Source organism: Anabrus simplex, chromosome 1, assembly GCF_040414725.1.
Source record: "Anabrus simplex isolate iqAnaSimp1 chromosome 1, ASM4041472v1, whole genome shotgun sequence".
NCBI lineage: Eukaryota > Metazoa > Arthropoda > Insecta > Orthoptera > Tettigoniidae > Anabrus > Anabrus simplex.
The window spans coordinates 1,246,078,656-1,246,100,851 of record NC_090265.1 but is presented as its reverse complement, the minus strand read 5'-3'; the positions used below and the strand labels follow the sequence as shown (position 1 = coordinate 1,246,100,851).

Genomic DNA, 22,196 nt, shown 5'->3' with positions numbered 1-22,196 from the left:
TTGCAATTCATTTGTTACAAACAGTTGCCAGTGAACCAGTTCCTCTAGACTTGCCTGATTCGTGGTTGTGGGAACTCATAGATGAGTTTGTTTACCAGTACCAGTCCTTTTCTCAATACCGAGCTCGGTTGCTTAAGAAGTCCCCGGAAGAATTGGAAAATCTGAATTCTAACAACAATGTATGGAACGTTCTGTGTGTGTTGAATGTCTTGTACTCACTGGTTGACAAATCAAATATAAAGCGTCAGCTTGAGGTAAGTTATATTTTCTGACAAAGAGTTTTTGTGATCTGTATGTGAATTTTGGAAGTTATGTTGAACCGTAAAGTTTTAATGTTATAAACATTCACTTCAGAAAACTAGGACCACAAACAAGGCCTAAAGCATTTTTTGTCAGGCATTGGAATGCAATTTATTGGAATAGGTTTGTGATTTGGCATACTATATTCTGATTGTAATTCAAGCAACTATACAGTTAAATCTCAATTATCCATTCCTGGAAACAATATTTTCCTGGATTATTTGTTCAAATTACATGATCCTGCAAGCACCCTGATTGAATCATGTTTCAAAAATCCTGCATTATCCATTCCTCGAAGAAACAATTTCCCACATCAACTGTCCAGCAATTTCACTCCCATCAACGTTAAATCCTCTATCAATTATTTTTCAAGATGTGCTATATTTACTTTCAAAACCATATGTTTGAGTACAACATAACCTTTAAAAGTCTAGTAGGCCTGTTGGTAATTTATGTAGTACATGACCTACAAAAACTTACTGCATATACCAATGACCATATACAGTAGAACCTTGATAATTCGAAGTCAGTTAATTCAAAATCCCACCTAATTCGAAGAAGCTCTTGTTTCCGGAAACATGAGGTATGGGTTTTGCATGTTATTTAAATTGTTTCATTCGAAATACAGATAATTCATAATTCGACAAACAATTTCGGTTCCATTTCCGAAATTCAGACTTTTAATTCAAAACTGCCCTTACATTTTTTAAAAATAGTATTTTACGGAATAATTTAAATTCAAAATTTCTTCGCGTCATGATAGAACGCATCTTCCGAAACGTGCAGGGGTAGCTTTCCGCACTTTCACTCACTTTGGTCTGTCTACAGTGTGCTTCATATTTGCTAAGATTGAGTGAAATCGTAATTCTTTTGTATTCAGCATTTTAAGTAACATCACAATATCACGTAGCAGGCAGTGTGCGGAGAAGCAGAGTCCACAAACAATGGCAATGCTGATGTAACTGCAGCGTTTTTTTTAAATTTTTTATGCCGAGCCCAGATGGACTTATGGTTTTAAAGGAGAGAAGTGCCAGGCTGGAAAATCATACAAGAGTGAAGGTCACTGTACTGTGTTCTGTGTTGCAATGCAGACGGAAGCGAGAGACTTCATCCCCTTGTGTTTTTTTTTTTTTTTTTTGTTTTTTTTTTTACTTTACGTCGCACCGACACAGATAGGTCTTATGGCGACGATGGGAGAGGGAAGGGTTAGGAGTGAGATGGAAGCGGCCGTGGCATTAATTAAGGTACAGCCCCAGCATTTGCCTGGTGTAAAAATGGGAAACCACGGAAAACCATCTTCAGGGCTGCTGACAGTGGGGTTCGAACCTACTATCTCCCGAATACTGGGTACTGGCTGCACTTAAGCGACTGCAGCTATCGAGCTCGGTATAGGAAAGTTTGAAAAGCCATGATGTTTTAAGGCTGTCAGGGACTTTCCGTGCAAGTTTAAGACATCTAAAAATGCAAACAATACAGTAATCCAATGAAGCATTTGCACAGGTGACCCAGTATAATTTGTCCTCGTCTTTGAATTGTGCTTTTTTTTCTTCGTTGTGTGAGGTTATGTTCGCCAGTGATTTATCCGAGTAGCTGCCTCTGTGGATCATTGGTAGAGTGTCTGCCTCCGGATCCCAAGATAGCGGGTTCAAATTATTTAGTATTAAAAACTTCATTTTTTGTCCGTATTTCCTCAAGATTTTACAATGCTTGGTAAAGCTAAAGGTTCCACGTATTCAATACATTATCATAATGGTATGTTTAGAACATCACATATTTATTTAACTTATTGTAAAATACATCATTGGGACCGGTTTCGGCAATCCACTATGCCATCATCAGCCATTGAAAGTTTAATAGTAAGGAACATTCAAAAAAGTAAAAATATGCTATAGAATCAGTATAGAATGTATGCTTGGCATACTTTTAACAGCAAGTCCTATTCTACATGAAAAACATTAAAAATAGCTAGATAACATTGACCCATTGTACTATACAAATAACATGTCTTTTTTGAAAAAATACAGTATTATTTGGTGCGTCTAAAATTATTTTGTATATGATTGAAAAAGTCTATGATTTGGTGTAGCTTATGTACAAGAAATTCATATGAAATTGATAAGTGATTCTACAAAGCATTTGCCATTTTAAACCACAGTTTTTCAACAGCAAGTCCTATTTTACATGAAAAAACATTAAAAATGGCTAGATAACATTGACCCATTGTATTATACAAATAACATGTCTTTTTAAAAATACAGTATTATTTGGTGCGTCTAAAATTGTTTTTTAGGTGATTGAAAAAGTCTATATACAGTATTATTTGGTGCGTCTAAAATTGTTTTTTAGGTGATTGAAAAAGTCTATAATTTGGTGTAGTTGATGTACAGGAAATTCATATAAAATTGATAAATGATTCTACAAAACATCTGCCAATATTAAAGCACAGTTTTTTTGGTTCCTCATGATATGCGACTTATACTGTTTGATAATATATACAGGTTCTTCTTTCTTAAAAATTATTGACAAGACAGTCTATGTGTGACTAATATAAGGATAAGCATATTTCTGATATGTTTAATCTTATTTTAGTGTTTGAAACTTGCTTCGTAGTATATTTCAAGATAAATGACTGTATGGCTGAGGCCGAAACTATGGTTGAAATCTTTAATATTATTTTATATGCCAGGTGGAAGTGGGCAGTAATTAGTATTACTCTCGAACCAGCACGGACCTAAAAAGGAAATTTGTAAATTGAGTATGAGTTATTGAGAATGAAACGCGGTACTATAGGAAAGAATTGAAGATATGAAACTCACCCCAGGTTGAATGTAACAGCGTGTAGAGAGAGTGAGGAACAAATGCTAAATGTCAAACGACAGCCGGCTGGCACAGCTGTGAGGCGGGGCGTATTATGTAGGGGAAGGGACAGTAGGAGAGGTTGTGGTCGCGTGTATCTGTGTGTCAGGGGGGCGTGGGCTTTGTCGGGGATAGTAAGCTAGCGCGCTACGTAATATTTTATGAACTGATTGATTTTTAGGTATTTTTAAAATATTAATCAATGAAATAAGCATGTCAAATAAAATTGTAGGTTTTTCCGAAATATCATTTAGATTGTAATTGGGATTGTAATATTGATCTAGAGTAATGTAATAGGTTAGGTCTAAGAGTGGGCCTTTATTTATTGTTTCGATGATGTCCAAGTCTTTGTTGATACCGTAAAAATTGTGTTTGTATTCCTGTATGTGCTGGCCTATTGCCGAAAATTTTCTATATTTTATGGCATTGACATGTTCATTGTATCTGGTATTAAATGATCTCCCAGTCTGTCCAAGGTAAACACTGGTACAGTCATTGCAATGAAACCTATGTATTTTAAATACTCATTAATTTCTTTATTATCAATTTATCAAACAATTAGCGTACTTACTCTTACTTTCCTTGGTTACAAGCAACAACAATGCGCTTTTTCAAAGTATCAACTGTCATAGACAGACGCTTGTCAGAAAGAATGTTTTTCATCATGGAAAAGGAACGTTCTACTTCCACTGAAGTGATTAGCGCAAATTTGAAACAAGCTATTTTGGAAGGACACATGCCAGTTAAAACAGAATTTTCACCTTTCAGAACATCGTGAATGTTCTTAATTTTTTCAATGTCCACATTACCACTCAGAACACGTTTTTTTCACTAACACTGCTTCCCTTTTTTTCTCCTGGTGCTTGTAGCAGTTGATTTACTGCATCTTCGAAGATGGCCATAGATGATACCAGCGAATCATCTCTTTCCTCCAACTTCAAGATTGCTTCTGGTATCACACTATAATGTGCTGTTATAAATGCCAGATCATTGCTGAGCTCTTCATGGTCCAACAACGTTTTTACCTCACAAACTGATGCGACTTCGTCTACTGATATGGCATAAAGTACCTCACGTATCTTGTCCAAATTGTTGCTGTAATATATGACTGCTGAGATCCAGGTTCCCCGTCTGGTGAGAACTGACTGTGGAGGTAAAGGGAGCTCTGGTGCCTCATCCTTGAAAACCCGGATTCGGGAGGGTGATTTTAGGAAGATTTTCTTGGTATTCGAAACTAACTAATCCACGTGAGGATACAAACTTCTTATCTCTTCAACAATTCTGTGCAGTCGCATGGGCCAGACATGTGAGGTGGAGCATTTTAGGAAAGAGAACTTTCAAGGCTGTAGCTGCTTTTTTCATGTAAGGTGCCGCATCTGTGATAAAAAGTAGGACATCATCATGCCGTATTCCATCCAGCCAGAGTAACATTAATGAATTTGTGAACAAATGTGCCACTGTGGAACCATTTTCTCTCTCCATCTCTTCTGTCATCAAAAGAAATACTGATGATAGGTCAGTTTGCTTTGCTTCCATAGTTCTAATGACGACGTTAGTCATGTAACGTCCCATTGCATCCGTAGTTTCATCAGTGAAGATCCAGATCATCTTTTCTGCAACTCTGCTTTGAATCCTCTGTAGGATCTCTTCAAAGGAGATATTCAAATACGTTTTTCTTAATGTGGATTCTGACGGAACTTCTTCTTTAGTGTACTTCTACAGAAACTTCCTGATGGATTGATTTTCCAGTTTCCATAACGAAATTCCGGAGTCCAAGAAAGCTTTACATAGATCCAGGGAAAACTGAGATTGCCTGCTGGATGTTATAACTGCTGTTGATATTAAATTGATCTTAGGGCCAAGAGTATTTAACCTAGACTTATGTTTCGTTGTTGCGAAATGTTGAGTTATGATGTACTTTTTTCGTGATTAATAGATTTTTCACAGATTTTGCAAAACAGTATAGCTCCATCAGTAAAAAGTGTATCCGAACCAAATTTGCAAACTTAGCCATGTAATTTACCACGCAACGTTGAAAATTTCGGCATGTTAAATAAGTCAGCGCGAACACCCAAGTTGCCTTTAACAAGTTCAATGGTAGACTAATAGCTTCTTTTATGTTTGACCTGTTAGGCAGAGGTGATTTCCTCCCTTCCTCTGCATTATCTTATCATTTTGAAATCGGGAATACCAGGTAATTTACGCATTGTCACAGCAAAAGGGGTGTGAGGAAGGAGAAGAAACGTACTTCGCTCATCCTCTCTCTTTCCTGGTATTCATTATGCTTGTGCATTCCTTTCACTAATGAAGGTTCTGCTATTGACAGAGGTTAAACTCATGGGCTGAGAAAAGCTTTCGAATGCCTGAACACAAATAAACGATTTACAGGGAACAATATTCCAAATAGATATTTGTGGCGGCAATAGGTAATTTAATTTGTGCAACCTTTTTTGTCTTTGATGTACGGAAATTCATTATGTGCTTTTTAAGATGTGTAAATCACAGAAAAAAATGCATAACGATCAAAAAAGGCAAAAAAGGCTTTAAATCTTAAAATAGACAACGGAAGCCAAAATAGACAAAAAAAAGGCAAAATAAAAATTGTCTCTACACTTCCTAAATGCACGAAAACGTATTTATCTCTATCTGATTCTTCAATATATCCAGTCAGATAAAAAAGGCATTTTGCCTAACTTCCGGACTCTATTAGATTAAAGAACTAAAAAACTATTTTCTTTTGATTGATTGTTGTTTGGCTTGGCGTTATGTAGCATATTTTTTTATGAATTTGGCTGATCAGAATTACTGACCTGAAGAAATGTAAATGGGAAATTGTTGTAGTTTCCGCGGTAAAACTGAATTTTACGTATAAAGTTCTTTAATTTGTGTTCTTGGTGTAGTAATTTTTGTAAGATTATAATTATACATTTTTCATTTTTGTGATGTTTAGGCAAATTGTTGATGGTTGTAATTCATTTCTGGATTTTCCATTTTCCTATATTGTATGATTTTTTTCTATGGTCCCTCCAAAAACTGGGAATTGAGGATCCAGTGAATTGGAACATTTATGTGGACAATAAAATAACAACAGGAAATGTGTATCCTATTCTCATGTTTATTTGAGATGTCCTTTGCTGTATGGAATACCATAAAACAATTCTCCACCTGTAGGGCATTAGCAGCATTCAAAAGACTGCCACAGCCAGTGGACAGTGCAGACTTTGCATTTCCTTGATGGAATATTTTTCATTGATGTTGGAAGTATTTTGTATAGAATATGTCCCCACTGCCTTCCCTGAAGTCTTAGAGGATGGATGTCCTCTTAGTTGTGTAACAAGGTAACAAAACACTGAAATGAAATCACGTATGGCTTTTAGTGCCGGGAGTGTCTGAGGACAAGTTTAGCTTGCCAGGTGCAGGTCTTTCGATTTGACGCCTGGAGGCTACCTGCGTGTTGTGATGAGGATGAAATGACGATGAAGACGATACATACACCCAGTCCCCGTGCCAGCAAAATTAACCAATTATGGTTAAAATTCCCGACCCTGCCGGGAATCGAACCCGGGACCTCTGTGACCAAAGGCCAGCACGCTGACCATTTAGCCATGGAGCCGGGTAACAAAACACTAGCCAGGAGTTGCTCAGGTATGTTGATTTGGAAGGTTGTAAAACCTTCTTGCTTCCTGCCAGCATTGAGAAGGTGATGAGCGAGCGACTTGACTGTGCGGTTAGGGGCGCGAATCTGTGAGCTTGCATGCTGGGACTGTACCTTGATTAAGGTTACGGCCGCTTCCTGCTCACTTCTAGACCAGTCCTATCCCGTTGTCACTATAAGACCTATCCGTGTTAGTGCGCGATGTAAAGGAAATTGTAATGATAAAGAGAAGGTGATGAATAACACTGGCATTCAAAAGTGCCATATCCAACGTATAAAAATACAATTTTTGTACCCTTTTTTTCGTATTTCCTCATCAATGGGAATGATGGCAGTTGCTGATCATGAGAATCTATTTCACCCATTCCACAATTGTATGCCTTTTCACCTAAACAAAATCTCTTCTATCATGAAGTGTAGAAAGCATATGGACTTCTTTCTTGTCTGCCCATTTCACTGCTAAAACCCCATTACAGGATAAAAATGTAAGCTCCCCACTTTTCAGTTTAGTGTTACTCAGTTCATGAACTTTCTGTTTGACTGTGCTATTCCAACTGCATAAGTCTTGTTATTTAGCAGATTGCTGAAGAGTGTATGAGAATGGTACCAGTTGTCCATGTATAAAATTCTCCAACTATCTAGAAGTTCCAATCACATTTCCGTTATTACTTTCTCATCTGCAAGAAATTGGGACAGTTTCAGACATCTCAGCATCACTTCGCTTCCCGGTATGAACCATGAATCTCATCACCAGTGACAGGAAACCAGTGTTCTCTTCGTAAGAATGATTCCGTCAGGCATTCTTGGCAGCTGATTCCAAAAATAAATTAGCATACTGGCAAGCATTAGTTTCTTGAATTACTTGTTCCCACAACTGTTCAGTCAGCCAGGCTGCGTGGCTCAGTCCGGTGGTATTCGAAGGATGCTTGAATACATCAGCCTCGTGTCGGTAGATTTACTGGCATGTAAAATAACTTCAGTAGGACTAAATTCCAGCACCTCAGCATCTCCGTAAACCACGAAAGTGGTTAGTGGGACGTAAAGCAAATAACATTATTATTATTATTATTATTATTATTATTATTATTATTATTATTATTATTATTATTATTATTATCATCATCACCACCACTATTGTTCAGTCAGGAATATATTTACAACTTCTAATTTGCTTGGAGCTTTTCCTCTGTCTTTGAATTATGTCAATTTCACCAAACATAATGCAAGCTTTATGCTGTGGAGAATTATTAAGTGCTCTCATCATCACTTATTTTAGTCTGAAATACAGCTAGAAATAGCTGGTGATAGATCACTGGAATGCCCAATAATTCAGTGGCATTCTTGCTGGTAGAACAGGATTTTGTTCATTGACACTGTATCACAATTTATCTCAGATTCTGTGTGACCTAAAAACTTCAGTACCACTTCTCTCTTGTTTTGCTTGGAAGCTGTCATCTTGATATGTTTCAAGGCCATGGTTTCTTAGATACGAGATGTTCCATTGATGTACATTATTTTCCTTGTGATTATTCCTAAGAAATCGTATATGTGAAATATTGTGCAATCTATGGAGAAGGTTTTGTACCAATACAAAGTTGATTAACAAAAGACAGTGTTCATAAATATTCATGGTACCAGGACGGAGCACTCCATCTTGATACAGTGTAACTGTTCACTCTCCTAACTTCACACTTGAGGAGACGAAAGTTAATACCTTGGTACACATGAATATAAAATAAACTATATGTGGTTTGCCCGCAAATTGCCACGCAAATAGAATCAATTAACGTTCCATGGTTTCCCATTTCTCTGTGTAGTTTGGGCTCCAGCGTTACAGTTTTAAACAACACTATACCGCAAAATTTATATTTACTAGCATAGAGACTTATACTTACATCACAGGGGTAGGATTTTAAATAATTAACCATTAAGTATCGCATGAGAGAGAAAATTAACGCAATATAAAATCTCAGCATCACTTCCCTTCCTGGTATGAACCATGAATCTCATCACCAGTGACAGGAAACCAGTGTTCTCTTCGTAAGAATGATTCCGTCAGGCATTCTTGGCAGCTGATTCCAAAAATAAATTAGCGTACTGGCAAGCATTAGTTTCTTGAATTACTTGTTCCCACAACTGTTCAGTCAGCCAGGCTGCATGGCTCAGTCCGGTGGTATTCGAAGGATGCTTGAATACATCAGCCTTGAGTCGGTAGATTTACTGGCATGTAAAATAACTTCGGTAGGACTAAATTCCAGCACCTCACCATCTCCGTAAACCATGAAAGTTATTATACAAAAATTGAGATGAATCGGAAAAGTTCTTTAAAGCTTGGAGGGATTTTAGAATTTACGTTACTGAAATTAACTGTTGCTTGCTTTATCTAATTGAAGCTCACCAATTACAGCTTCCGTTGAGGTCATCTATCTTCCGTGGTTACTCGTTCCCCTCTTCTCGTTGTAGAATTGGCTCCATGAACTCACCTTCTGTGATATGGTTTGGGCTATCTGGACTAGCACTCCCTAATTGCCTAGTCTTTAAATTAGACATTGGCCCTATACTTGTGAAAATTGATCACCGTTGATCGTAGGCGGAGAAAATTTAGAGATATGAATTTTTCCATGTTATCAGAAATCTCAATCCAACTTAGCTATTCTACTGATACAGTACAGGCTTATACCAAATTCCGTGGATTTGAACTAAACGTAGTTCTTCGTCCAGAATATTTACTGAATATATCTCAAGCCGTAAGCTTGTTTCGTCTCACCCTGATCCGACAGCATCACAGCAGCTAAGTACTGTGTCTTAGCGACAACACACTGTACGAAAAATAGCTATGTCTCGAAGTGACCACTCACTGTCTCAAAAATAATAAAGTAGATGTGGTAGTGTGTCCGCGCTAGATCTTATACCCGGGCTCTCCCACTCTTGGTAACAGCACAATACCAAATCTCTACAACGAAGCATCTGATTCATAGATCTTATTATCATCTCCCTCTCTTCATTCTTCTCAAGTAACCAGTAGGTGTGGCGATGATGTAGATGCCTGGCTTGTTAGCCTCGCGCGCGGGGCGCTGTATACTACCTTTGCTCATGAGTTAAACCCGTGAGTCATCCAACTTCCCCGCTTCAAGAATAACTTTTCCGTGTACACAAGTATGAGATGAAATGACACCAACTCTGTCTCAAAATTGACCATATTTACAATACATAATGAATTCCTTCCTACATAATATAATAATTTAAATAATAAATGATGTTCTCATATATACAATATGATTCCAAAAGCCTTATTTATACATGATTAAAGTTAAATTAATATCTCAATAATTTCCGATGGTGGATAATCTTGATATCGAGTGATATCGCGTAAAAGGATTGTACACTAATTTAATATGGCTGGAGAAGCCTGGACGGTTACAACAGGAAGTCATTATGAAGGTTGGATGGTGAGATCCTTTTTTGTATGGGATTGGGTTAATACAAACTAAGGTTGTCCAGAACTGTTGATTAATCATTTTAGTCTACAGTTGATGAATACTATGTTGGTTCTGTGTTGACTCAGAACAATGGAATCATCCATTTTATTATACCGTATTTACTGCATATCAGCCACGTACCTGATTTTTGACCTAATATTCACATGCATTTTTGAGCTTGTTTCAAGAATGTGCATCTGCAATAACAAACGGAAAGGGCCACTGCTGTGCACAGTCTTAAACACCCTCTTTGGTCTGAATGATAACGGAGCAGCAGGGCATGAATTTTCTCTTCACAAAAAACAAGTGAGAAATTGGAGAAAGCAGCAAGTGGCATTCTGTGGCCAAAACAGGGCAAGATCTGTTGTGTTGAGGGAGCGTTACTAGAATGAGTGAGAGAGATGCGGAAGAGAAGTTGCAGCGTTTCTCATAAAAGAACTAAAAGCATGGGAAATTTCATGATCCTACCATACTCCGGGAAATTGGTTCATGGGAAGTCGTGGGTGGGCTACTCGGTTTATGTAGTGTAATAATCTGTCATTGCAACGGAAAATGTCTTCATACCAAAAATTGCCTAACGACTGCTCCAATAAAGTTAGAGTTTCACAGGCATGTGATCAGGTTAAGGCAGCAAAACTCGTCCTCTCACAGATCGGCAATGCTGACCAAACCAAACCCCCTGTATATTTTGACATACCAAGGACAGGCTGACTAAAAATTTGACATCAGCAGTCTGGTCAGTTGCTATGTTCACATCCTGGGATTGTTTCAGGATGGCGAACTGTTTAGTTAACACTAGCTGAAGGTGTTCCTTCTACATCCACATCATCTAATTTCTTGGTCTTGCACATCTTCACATGTGTTCCAAAAACAATTCTTCCTTTTTCTGCTAGCACAGTTTTCTGGAACTTTCCTTCATAATGTCTTCTGTACACTTCCAAAAGCTTTTTGTATTCTTCTCTCTAGTTTTGCTTTGAGCCATGTTTGCAAACTTCCAAAGATTTCCTTTTAGCTTTCTTCATTTGTTTATTTTCATTCCATATACTGTATTCTTTCCTGTCTCTTGTGCGTGATGCAATACCCTTTTAGAGGCTGGGTTGGCAAGCTTGGACTGATCATGCCTGTTCCATTGTGGTTTAGATTGTTTTGACATATCCTTGTGATTTGGAGCACACCAAGTGAGCTGGTGCTTAATGAGGGTGCTGAAAGAAGCTGTTTACAACCACGAGATGTCTTGATTGCTGCAAATGACTACAGTCTTAACCCATTATTGTCAGCTTCATCTTATCCAAATTTGTCCAGAGTTTCATCTCAACCTCTAGTTTCTGATTCGACGTGAGCATTGAAGTAACCGGCGACGGCAATTATATCTTTTGTTGGCTGGGAATTGAAGGCAGTTTGAAGTTCAGAGTAGAATGCGGATTTTGCTTCTTCTGAGCTGACGTCTGTGCTGCATAGACTGTGGTGACATGTAATGGGACAGTACCAGCAAGTGTTAAGATAGATAACCAACTGCAGAATGATTGGAATGCCAAGACATTTTTGGTTGAGTTTCCGTCCAATGATAAACAGACACGTTCACTATGTTTATTGCCACCTGAATAGAAGAAAGTTATTTCTGTGTTGCTGTTGGGTACATGCACAGTTTTCTTTCCCAGCTCATTCAAATGTAGTTTAGATAAGACCATAGTGGAGATTTTGTAGCGAATTAGCTCATGTACAGTTATCTCAAGTTGGGCTATGTTGTGTATAGTATGGACATTCCATGCAGCTAGACTGGTTTCTGATTTTGGTGCCATGATTTTGGTTAGCTCTCTGTTGTTTTGCTGGTCAGTGACAGACTTTACAGCAACGCCCTGCTCTTGGTTTTTCGCTACTCGATTACCTCAGATGCAGTAGAATTTTCGTCGTATACATTTAGTCTGTGATTACAAGCAAGATTTTGAGGTCGCTTGGCTGGGGACCTACTCTCCTCCTTTACCTGGGTTTGGGACTGGCACCAGCAACTGCTGAGCTGCTCATCCCATCCGCTAGCTACTGCAGGCAGAATTTTCTCTTACTTGGTTGATTGATTGGTTGATTGTTCTTTCTACCTCCATATCATCTAATTTCTTGGTCTTGCACACCTTCACATGTGTTCCAAAAACAATTCTTCCTTTTTCTGCTAGCACAGTTTTCTGGAACTTTCCTTCATAATGTCTTCTGTACACTTCCAAAAGCTTTTTGTATTCTTCTTTCTAGTTTTGCTTTTGGCCATGTTTGCAAACTTCCAAAGATTTCCTTTTAGCTTCCTTCATTTGTTTAGCTTCATTCCATATACTGTATTCTTTCCTGTCTCTTGTGCGGGATGCAATACCCTTTTCAAACCACCACTTTGTTCCTCACCTTCTTAATCACTTCTTCATTCCACAAGCTATTTCTCTTCTTTCTTGTATCTACTGTTGCATGTAACAAGCTTTAACAGCTTCATTTTTATACTACTGTTGCATTTTCATGCTCTTGTTCTGCTGATTTCAGTAAACTTGATTTTAGACCATTCCACATGGCATTAATTTCTCCACCCTCATTTGTTCTTCCATGCACCCTTGCTTTCACTGATTGTGCGTACTGGGTCGTTCTCTCTTCATTCTGAACTTCCTTCAGCTTGAACAGGTGAATGTTTTTTCTAGGTTTAGTTTGTCTCTTGAGCAGAGTATCTTCCACTGATAATTTGTAATCTGTTGTGATTTCTCCTTCTTATTAATATGTGTCATCCATTAGCTACCACCTTGAGTTGAACATAAAATTCCTTTTATACATCAATATTGATAACTATTATTCTTAATTTAACTGCTTCCAATCCACTAACTTTAGTACCAAGCTCGAGAGCTGCAGTGGCTTAAGTGTGGCCACTACCTAGTAATCGGGAGGTAGTGGGTTCGAGCCCCACTGACGACAGCCGTGAAGATGGTTTTCCGTGGTTTCCCATTTTCACACCAGGCAAATGCTGGGGCTGTACCTTAATTAAGGCCACGGCCGCTTCCTTCCAATTCTTAGGCCTTTCCTATCCCATCGTCGCCATAAGACCTATCTGTGTTCCTTTGCCAGTGATTATCTTAATATTCGACGTTCCTGATCTCGCAATCTGTTTCTGTTATAGATCTGTCTAGTCTGAGGACTATTCTGTCTCCAAGTCATTTATACCTCCACATGGGGGATTAGGTTGATGTGAATTGTTTGTTGGGTTACTTTCTAGCCTCCATATTTTTATCCTGTGGATACAAGGTGGCCATTTTAGGTACCGAGTGCCCATTTTAGTAGCCTTTCATGACACACAGGGTCTACCGTGGGGTCTCTACTTTAACCCTAGTCACAACATGGAAAATATTAATATTAAAGATTATAATAAATTTTACTCCCTCACCAGTGTCTGCACAGATGATGATGATTATTATTATTATTATTATTATTATTATTATTATTATTATTATTATTATTATTATTATTCCTTAAATTGTACATGTGTTCGCCCGCCTCTGTGGTGTAGTGGTTAGTGTGATTAGTTGGAGACCCGGGTACGATTCCTGGCTCTGCCACAAAATTTGAAAAGTGGTACGAGGGCTGGAAAGGAGTCCACTCAGCCTCGGGAGGTCAACTGAATAGAGGTGTGTTTGATTCCCACCTCAGCCATACTGGAAGTGGTTTTCCTTGGTTTCCCACTTCTCCTCCAGGCAAATGCCGGGATGGTACCTAACTTAAGGCCACAGCTGCTTCTTTCCCTCTTCCTTGTCTATGCCTTCCAATCTTCCCATCCCGCAGCAAGGCCCCTGTTCAGCATAGCAGGTGAGGCCACCTGGGCGAGGTATTGGTCATTCTCCCCAGTTGCATCCCTCGACCCAATGTCTCACGCTCCAGGACACTGCCCTTGAGGCGGTAGAGGTGGGATCCCTCGCTGAGTCCGAGGGAAAAACCAACTCTGGAGGGTAAGCAGATTAAGAAAGAAATTGTACATGTAGGTGGAGAAAGGGCAAGCAAGGTTGGGAGCTTTTCATTTTTGTTCTTTTCGAGTAATGCTAGTTAGGTGTTTTAGCATAAAATAAGTTGTTCCTTTTGTATTTTATGCTCACGTTATATTCCACATAAGAAATGTTCAGTCTGAGGTGACTACCTGTTGTACACATTCAATATATTTTAGCAAGTAAAGATGGTGTTAATTGTGATATATAGCACTGTAGTGCTATTGTTATGTTTTTAGGTTCATGCCAGTGGGGGTGATTCTGATTCTGTAGCGGGAGACTTTGGCCGTCATCCTTTATACAAAAAACTGGGCTACTTCAGCTTAGTTGGTCTTCTGCGTCTTCATTCCTTGCTGGGTGACTACTATCAGGCTATAAAAGTGCTAGAGAACATTGAACTCCATCGCAAGGTAAGATCATACAGACTTCTAAATATGTCCTTGTGTACAATTGTATTAATCTCCATTCACCCACCCACTCATTTATTTATTTATTTATTTATTTATTTATTTATTTATTTATTTATTTATTTATTGATATTCTTTATAATTCTTTACCAAAATTGTTGTTATAAGAAGTCTTCCTTGATTCAGTTGCGGTGATGCTTCATTGATAGATTCTGTACTGAAATATTGATGGCACTTGTGCAATATTTACTCTTCATTTGGGAGGTGACTTGTATTTTGCATATTTCCTGTGTCAATTTCTTTTCTGCATTGCTTCATAATAATTCATTTTATCTTTAAAATATTTGACTATACTTACACTGGTTTTTATAATTTCTAATGGGGAATGTGATTGTTGTTTTAAGGGATAAAGCAGTGTTGATAATTGTCTGTCCCTTTTAACATGTCAGGAATGTGATCATACTAAGCAGTAAGTACATAATATCAGCTTCATATCCGTATTGACAGTACTGAATTATACACTTTTATGAAGACTTCATTAGATTCTCTACAAAGTGTCCTCTGTTTATGAGGGGGTCAAGTATTCATTGACCAAACTTGTTTCAACCTATTTTAGGCCATCTTCTGTGGATTGTAACTTTATAAGTACATATGTTACACTCAACACTGTGCTTAATTAAAGTTTTGTACACGGTTCTAGAAATCACACATTGTATAGTTTGAGGCTATCACATTTAAAAGGTTCATACACAGTTTTTACTTGACTATTGTGGTAACTGTAAAGTTCAATTAAAATGTACACATATCTGTTTAAATTTCAAGGATATGCTATGAAACAATATTATTCTAAATTTTGTTAAAAAATTATTCAAATATAAAATGTTCATTCTGTTGTACAAATATAAAAAAATGGAGTTTGTACATAGTATTAAAGTGACTATAAAAGCAGGTTAAATTCGAGATATAGTCTCTTGTCTTGATTATAAAATATATAAATAGTAGTTATGCTGGCAGCCTATTCTTCTTTATAAGACATATATTGTAATTTGGTGCTCCTTAGATAGTTGTCAAATGTGTTAAAATAGGGAAGTAATTGCCTTTAATTCTGCTGTGTTTGAAGTTCATAGAGTACTGTAGATTGGAATATCATCATCATCATCTACAGTTTCCAGCTGTTGGTCGAGTGTGCTTGGAACATGCCTCTCCATCTCCTCTTGTCTTCCCACCACTTCTCCCTAGTCACTCTTGCACAGTCCTTACCTCTTCTCTGTACGCACTCTTCCACTCCTTTTATCCACCTGTCTCTGGGTCTTCCTCTTGGCCGTTTATCTGTTATCTCCATTTCGTGCATTCTCCTTGGTATCCTTTCCTCTGTCATTCTCTTCATGTGTCCATACCATCTAAGTCTAGGTGCCTCTGTCCTATTTTGTAGTGGCTCTTCTTTTACTATATCTCGAACCTTCTCATTTCTCATCTTGTCACTCCTATCCTGCTTTTCAGAAATTTCATTTCACTTGCCTGTATGCTATTCATGGCTCTCTGCCGCATTATCCATGTCTCAGCTGCATACGTCAGAATAGGTATATAGTACGTCCTGTATATCACCGTTTTGCTTCTCTGAGGGACATCTTTGCTCCATACCAGGCTTCTGACACTTTTCAGGAATGCTCCTGCTTGTCTTCCACGCTCGATTATTTCCTTATCATTTCTTCCACTTTCCTCTATGATACTTCCTAAGTACTTGAAACTCTCTACCTTCCTAAGCTGTTCCCCTCCAAGCATTATCCCTCTCGTAGGTCTCTCCTTCTTTCTAGTTGTGATCACTATCTTGCTCTTTTGGATATTAAATTTCATTCCATATTGTTCCACCTCATCTACACCTCATCTGACCTGTAAATAAAAGATTGTATTTAGATGTGTAGAGGAGATTCATGTGTGTGTCTGATTAATTTTGTATTCAGAAACTTACGTGCTCCATTAGCTGTTCTTGGTTTGTCGCCTACCTAATCTTCCCAATGTGGAGCGTGTTATGACAGGCGATCTATTGTTGTTGTTGTTGTTGTTGTTGTTGTTGTTAGCGTTCATGCGGATTGGTATTGTAGTGGGTAGTGGAGTGTGTTGGGGGAAGTGGGAGGGGAGTAGAACTGGGAAGGGCTTTGTTTGTGGAAGGGGTTGCTGGTCTTTTGTTTTGCAGGTGGAATAGGTTTAAATTTTGTTTGCAAATCAGAACAAAACTGTTGATTAACATGTTTTTCCTTTAATACATGATATTGATTGATTGATTTAAAAACAAGAACAAAAGGGCTCTCAGCTGATTTAGAGAACGTGTACATTGGTATTGACCAATTCAAGAACCCTTCCCGTAATCTAAATGTAATGAAACACTATATCTTTACCGAGCTCGATAGCTGCAGTCGCTTAATTGCGGCCAGTATCCAGTATTCGGGAGATAGTGGGTTCGAAGCCCACTGTCGGCAGCCCTGAAGATGGTTTTCCATGGTTTCCCATTTTCACATAAGGTGAATGCTGGGGCTGTACCTTAATTAAGGCCACGGCATTTCCTTCCCACTCCTAGGCTTTTCCTATCCCATCGTCGCCATAAGACCTATCTGTGTCGGTGCGACGTAAAGCAATTAGCAAAAAAGAAAGGCTATATTTGTCTTCACGCAAATGCTGAACATTGGTTTAGGTTATGCCATACTTTCTTGCGACCGCATAATTATTTTTTATTTATGCAAGTTTAATAACCATTAACTTAAATTTGGAAGATGGTTTTCCGTGGTTTCCCATTTTCACACCAGGCAAATGCTGGGGCTGTACCTTAATTAAGGCCACGGCCGCTTCCTTCCAACTCCTAGGCCTTTCCTCTCCCATCGTCGCCATAAGACCTATCTGTGTCGGTGCGACGTAAAGCCCCTAGCATACCAACTTAAATTTGGCATCATAATATCGAAGAGAACCTGTTGAAAATTTGCCAGCAATACCTTTTCCACATATCTCTACAATACGGTGATCCATTGGGAAAATATTCCTGCTGTCTATAAAACTGTTACTTTTACAGGTACAACCAGCTGCCGCTAGATACACGACTTGCTTGCCGGCTTTGGCTCACTTCAGCAGCTAGCGATGTATAATAAAGACGCGGGCGTTGAAGGTCAGCGAGTTTATTGCACCGTGGTATGGCCATTCCGCCCTTGCGTTTTTCGCACACATACCTCACAATTTCATCTTTGACTTTTTTGAAGCTTCCTTGTTGTGGGCCACTGAATGCATATATTTTTTTTTTTTTTTTTTGTGTGTGTACAGTACGCATTTTTAAACTTTGTCTTCATGCCAGTGCTGAACCTTGGCTTTAGTTATGCTGTATTTTCTTGCGGCTGCACAGTTATTCTTTATTTCCACGAATTTAATAACCATTAACTTAAAATTGACGTCATAATATCGAAGAGAACCCATTGAAAATTTGCTGGCAATACCTGTTCCATGTGTGTCTACAATACGACGATCCATCAGGAAAATGTTCCTGCTGTCTATAAAACTGTTACCATAACGAATAGAAGAAGAAGTGATATAACTGACATAGCACGCCTGGTCCGCCGCAGCGTGGCGCTGGCTCCGACCTGGGCTTCAAATTAGTGCTTACGAGACTTTTAAACCCTTGTGACCTGTTTTACTTGTTAAATTACTGTAAGAGATCCTCTTAGGTGCGTGTAAGTTTGACATCTCCACTTACTTTATTGTGCCCATTTATAATTTAATAAGTTGTCTCCTGTAATAATCCAGTTTCAACAATGGTATCTTTGTCAGACACACAATGGCAACATACATTCAAGATAAAAGCGTCTTCTAAAAGTAGGCCTAAACACACAATTTTTGGAACAGGTAAGCAAATATTACCAATCTGAAATATAATTATTACAACGTATCAACACACATATGTATATAAGCAGTCACATATATTAATTTATCTAAGTTCATTAGAGAAAAAAATATCTTAATATAGTTCAATAATTCAGGGACAGCAGTAAGACTGCATACAGGTCTCAACAAATCAGAGAACAGATGATGTTGATGATATCAACAGTTTCAAATGAATAGTAAATGAAGGTCAATAAGTATCACCCTCTTGTGACCTGAAATCAAATGATCAAATCTGTAGGGCAAGTTTCTTCTTGAGTGAACTGGCTCCTAAGTATAAGTGTTGATGGAATTGACTTGCTAAATAAGAACAAAAACACAGGCATTCCATTTCATGAAGCAAAAATAATACTGTTAGAATAAGGATGATGTTTAAGCATGTAGGAAATTATAGGAAACTGGATGCAAATCAACAGGACACAAACAAAATACCACATCACAAGGTTATGTAGGCCAACCTTATCAGTACAGCATAAACTCACCATCATGCAAAAAAGGAAAAATGTATAAAGTTATGAGAGAATAACATGTGTAAGAAAAGCTGGGGAGTCATCCTCTTTCTTTTAATTTTTACCTTTAGTTCGATACCTTAGAAAATTTCCTAGTAGATTTTGACATTTTCCCTGATTTCACTTCCTTCTGGTGTTCCTTCATCTTAAACGACACTTCATGTAGTGAAAGATCAGTTTTGGTACAGTCTCCATGGCATGTTGTTCATTACACCCCATGCCTGAAGGTTGAATTGTAATGTTCTCCATGTTTTCTAAACAGTCATAAAAACAAGTCACCCCAGAAACCAGAGGGAGATGAGAGGTGAGCACTTATTGTCTCTTCTGCCTGAAGCAGGACATTAAATAATACCTCTGAAGGGTGGCACAAATAGTTTTGTCCCAGTTGAGAACCATAGTCCTGCAAGTAAAGAGGGCAAAAGAATTGGTTGTTACTGCTGATGTCTTGATAACATCAACACAGGAAGCACACTTCAGAAGTCTCGGGGCCTGATGTACAATATACAGTAAAACCTTGTTAATTCAAAGTCGTTGGGACTCAAAAAATCGTACTTCGAATTACGTGATTTCGAATTAACCGCCAAGTCGCAATTCAGAAGTACCAATCCTTGCCGCGTTACAAAATTTTCTAAGGCCCGCTACTGCATGCATTTAACCTTGATTCAGTTTATACCTTTCAAATGCCACGAAAAAAGAACTATTTCCAAAATGTATCCAAGAAGGTGCATTTACAGTATTCACTCTGATATCTCACTGGTAAACATAACCTCGCGCAACGAAAGAAAGGGAAAAAAGCACGATTCAAAGACGAGGAGAAATCTATGCTCGCTCCCATGTGCAAGTGCTTTATTAATTGGATTACTATACTGTATGCATTTTAGATGCGTTGTATTTACACAGAAAGTACCCGATGCCCTTAAAATCGAACTTTCCTATGACCCTATCCTTGTACGATTTCCCGCCATGGCACTTCTCTCGTACTTCAGAAATGTAAACACTTGCCGCGTCACGAGTATTCTAAGACCCATTAATACATGCAATCACCTCGATTCACAGTTTAAACGTTTCAAATGCCATGGAAAAAAAACTATTTCCGAAATGTATCCAACAAGGTGCATTTACAATGTTCAAATAATTCACTTGGATAAATCACTGACAAACATAACCTCAAGCAACGAAAGAAAAAAAATCGCACAATTCAAAGACGAGGTTAAATTATGCTGGTTCCCCTGTGCAAATGCATTATTTTTTGGATTTCTTTACTGTTTGCATTTTTATTATAGATGCTTTGTACTGGCATGGAAAGTGCCCGACGCTCTTAAAACATTGTGGCTTATCGAAGTTTCCTATGACGAGGGGATACAGTATCTCGCTTCCATGTGCATTGCAACGCACTACTGTGACCCCCATCCCTCACACTACGATTTCCCGGCTGGCAATTTCTCCTTTAAAACCATAAGACCGTTCGGGCTCGCATTAAAATAAAGCAATGCAGTTTCATCGGCAATGTCAATATTGTTCGGTGCCTACGAATTTATTATATTTGCCACGTTTTTTCGTCAACTGTCGGCATCGCCAGTGTTCGCAGATTCTGTTTTCCCGCACACTGCATGTTGCGTGAAAGTACGGCGTTCCTTAAAAGATTGAACACAAAAGAATTCCGATTTCATTCAACTTAGCAATCTTGAAGCGCACTGTAGATCCACCGAAGTGAGTGTAAGTGCGGAAAGCTACCCCTCCACGTTCCGGAACACGCGTTCTACTATGACGCGGAGCGGATAAATTTTGAGTTGAAATTACTCTGTAACATACTATTGTTTTAAAATGTAAAGGCAGTTTCGAATTAAAAGTCTGAATGTCGGTAATGGAGCCGACATTGCACTTCAAATTACGAATTATCCATATTTCGAATTAAACAATTGAAAGAACATGCAAAACTGTATCTCATGTTTCCGGAAACGAGAGCTACTTCGAATTAGGCGGGATTTTGAATTAACCGATTTCGAATTGTCGAGGTTCTACTGTAACCAGCTAAATTGTAAACCAAACATCTTTTAACACTAGCAAGGGCACTGATGGGTTGATTTCTCCTTGTACTGAAAGATTTTCACAACCACTTTCAAAAACAATCTTTTCCTGTAAACTTCTCAACACTGATGCTTTTATGTCCCTATTTTCCTTCTCAGTCTTCTTTGCCAGAATTCTGATCTGGTTGACATATGATGTTAAGGAGGGTTCTGTCTTTAGTTCACAATTCCCTCCCATTGATTAAAACATTTTTTACTGGAACATAAATAGATTGCAATGTGTTTGAGTACAAGGAATCAACTGTCAAAGGATGGTCATCAACGGTCAATTATTGCATGATGCCAAAATGTCTCTCTAGTGGATCCTGATTAAATTTGCTTGTCAATACATAGTTTAACACTAGGAAGATGGAGGGGTCATTTTTGACCCTTTTATGAATTCAAAACTCTGCTGTTGCGATAATTTACCTTAGATTTCTTTCAGACAGTATGACTTTTCATCATGTAGGCTTTATTTGCTGTCGTTAAAATTTGGATGCCCCAGCCCTAACAGCTTGGCCCCTGTAATTTAATTACCCTAGAAGAATGGAAGGGTCATTTTTGACCCATATTAGATTTTACAAGAACTCTGATTGTATTTCCATAACTTTGCTTCTGATTTGTTTCCTTTGCATAGCTTTTCCCCCCACTCCACTCCAACTGCTACCTTTACCTATTTACTCCCTCCTCACTCCACCAGTGTGAGACAAGGTTAGAACAAAACCCGCCATTCTGCCATTCGCAGTAAGGAACTTGTGAAACTTGTATTATAAACTGTTTGTTATAGTTATTGAGCTGTTTGATGTGGTTGTTTTACGAATGATTCCTCAAATATGGAGCACAGAAGGTATTTGAGACCGGACGATATAATAGTTTCTCCCCAGGAACTAAGCGAAGGTGACTCTGGGGACGAGTCAGGTCCAGCACCACATGGAAAACGAAATATTGTTGATGGGTGCATTACAAGTGTATGGATGAATTTATCCTCAAAAACATACAGAAATGTATGGA

The 22,196-nt window shown here is 38.3% G+C and overlaps 1 protein-coding gene across 1 annotated transcript in view; it reads left to right on the top strand.

Moving 5' to 3' along the window:
• The window catches only part of eIF3l (eukaryotic translation initiation factor 3 subunit l), a 116,620-nt gene that overhangs the window by 37,947 nt on the left and 56,477 nt on the right, over window positions 1–22,196 (top strand). Inside the window, exons 5-6 of the mRNA XM_067137643.2 lie at window positions 25–254; window positions 14,525–14,695. Of these exons, the coding sequence (XP_066993744.1) occupies window positions 25–254; window positions 14,525–14,695 (401 nt within the window). The remainder of the gene's footprint in view (window positions 1–24; window positions 255–14,524; window positions 14,696–22,196) is intronic.